At 44.6% G+C, this 2,307-nt stretch overlaps 1 protein-coding gene across 1 annotated transcript in view; it reads right to left on the bottom strand.

The window, feature by feature from the left end:
* SULT2A1 (sulfotransferase family, cytosolic, 2A, dehydroepiandrosterone (DHEA)-preferring, member 1) overlaps nucleotides 1–1,948 on the bottom strand; it is a 24,373-nt gene extending 22,425 nt beyond the window's left edge. Inside the window, exon 1 of the mRNA XM_011926333.1 lies at nucleotides 1,680–1,948. Within this exon, the coding sequence (XP_011781723.1) occupies nucleotides 1,680–1,815 (136 nt within the window). The 5' untranslated portion in view covers nucleotides 1,816–1,948. The remainder of the gene's footprint in view (nucleotides 1–1,679) is intronic.
* Between the last annotated feature and the right edge of the window lie 359 nt (nucleotides 1,949–2,307).

Here is a 2,307-nt window from a genome sequence, read left to right as displayed (position 1 = left end):
GTGATCTCGGCTCACTGCAAGCTCCACCTCCTGGGTTCATGCCATTCTCCTGCCTCAGTCTCCTGAGTAGCTGGGACTACAGGCACCCGCCACAACACCCGGCTAATTTTTCGTGTTTTTAGTAGAGACGGGGTTTCACCATGTTAGCCAGGATGGTCTTGATCTCCTGACCTCGTGATCCGCCTGTCTCAGCCTCCCAAAGGGCTGGGATTGCAGGCGTGAGCCACTGAGCCTGGCCAGGCTAATTTTTTTAAAAAATGTTATTGACTAGGCCTTGCTATATTGCCCAGGCTGGTCTTGAACTCTTGACCGCAAGCGATCTGCCTACCTTGCCCTCCCAAAGCACTAGGATTGCAGGCATGAGCCACTGCGGCCAGCTATCAACCACTTTTTTTTTTTTGAGACAGAGTTTTGCTCTGTCGTCCAGGCTGGAGTAGTGCAGTGGCACGATCTTGGCTCACTGCACCTCCACCTGGGTTCAAGTAATTCTCTTGGTCAGTCTCACAAGTAGCTGGAACTGCAGACGTGTGCCATGACGTCTGGCTAATTTTTGTATTTTTAGTAGAGACGGGGTTTTGCCATGTTGGCCAGGCTGGTCTCGAACTCCTGACCTCAGGCGATTTGCCTGCCTTGACCTCCCAAAGTGCTGGGATTACAGGTATGAGCCACCATGCCCGGCCTGTCAACCGCTTTTAAGCCTACAGTTTCGTAGTGTTAAGTGTTAAGTATATTCCCATTGTTGCTCAACCAATCTCCAGAGGATCTTTGTGTTGCAAAACCGAAACTCTATGCAGAGCCAGCACCAACTCCCCATTTGTCTTTCCCTTCAGACCCTGGCAGCCACCACTGTACTTTCTGTTTCTATGGACTGGATGACTCTAGGTACCTTATGTAAGTGGAATCACATAGTATTTGTATTTTTGTGACTGGCTTATTTCATTTAGCATAATGTCCTTGATGTTTATCCCTGTTGTAGCATGTATGGGAATTTTCTTCCTTCTCAAGGATGAATAACATTCCATTATATCCATAAACCACATTTTGTCTATTCACTCACCTGTCAGTGGATATCTCGGTTGCTTCCGTCTTTTGGCTATTTGCTGAAATCCTCTTAACAAGTTTCCATTGCTCTTGGCCTCTCAGGGCCATGCCACTTCCAATGTCTTCAGCCTCAATCCTCACCCCATCCGCAGTGCTCTTACCACCCTCCATCCACAGCCCCACTCGCAGAGACATACGATCCTCATCTTTCAGCCCCTTGAGATTGCCAGGCTCTTTTGTGGTTCCTGGCCATCGTCCCTGATGATTCTCCTATCTGAAAATATCCCTCCCCACCAAGTAATTTCATCCTCATTCTTCCCATTTCCATTTAAATGCTATTTCTTCTTTCAGGACATCACTGGTCATCCTCAGTCATCCTTCCTCCCCCTGCCACCAAACAAACACCTGAATCTGCCTTGGGATTCACTCCCGTGGATTCTCCTAATACCTTCGATTACCCCTCTGAACACTCATCCTACTGTGTAATATCCTGACTAAATCCTTTTCTCTGATTGTCAGTTGGTATTAGGCATTCTTCCCTTCCCCTTAAAGCATTGTACACTGTCTGACATAAAGGAAGCACTCCAGTCGTGCACTGAATGGACCGCCTTTCTCAGTTCACGATTCTGCCTCCTTACCTGATTTGGGGTAAGTCAATATTATAACATCTTCATCCCTTATCACGAACTCATCACGTACTTTTGTTAAGATTTCGGATCTGAAACCCATATTAGGGAAAGCTATGCCTTCAAACCATAAGAAATCGTCCGACATCACGATGACCTCTTCCTGCGTGGGTTCCAACTGTGGACACCGCTGGAGGCTGTGGCAGCTGCAGGCAGATCAGCTTTTACAGCAAGAAGAAAATGATCTTTAACCTTGTCGCAGCATGTCACATGTTTGTTGTAAAGTTTACTTGCTGATAAAGAGAGGTATAGTGTGACCTATACTCAAAAGATTGAAGATATTGAGCAATCATGAACTTATCCAGAGACTACTTTAGGGGTCATCTGAGTTTGCGTTCATGAGACTGAACTACAAATTCAATAAGAAACATAAGGACAAATATTTTTTTTGATAATATGGGTGAATTTATTTCATAAAGTTTGAGCACAAACTGAAGAACAAAGCTTTTCATCAAGAATAAACACAAAATCTAAACAATCCTGCAATCGTGTATTCTAACAGAAAGCACAAATATGAATACATTATAATTTGTAACTGCATTGAAAAATTAAAATATTTCTCTCCAAATCGAAAACACCA

The sequence above is a fragment of the Colobus angolensis genome, unplaced genomic scaffold (assembly GCF_000951035.1).
Source record: "Colobus angolensis palliatus isolate OR3802 unplaced genomic scaffold, Cang.pa_1.0 Scaffold119, whole genome shotgun sequence".
Taxonomy (NCBI): Eukaryota; Metazoa; Chordata; class Mammalia; order Primates; family Cercopithecidae; genus Colobus; species Colobus angolensis.
This window is presented reverse-complemented; position numbering and strand designations above follow the sequence as displayed.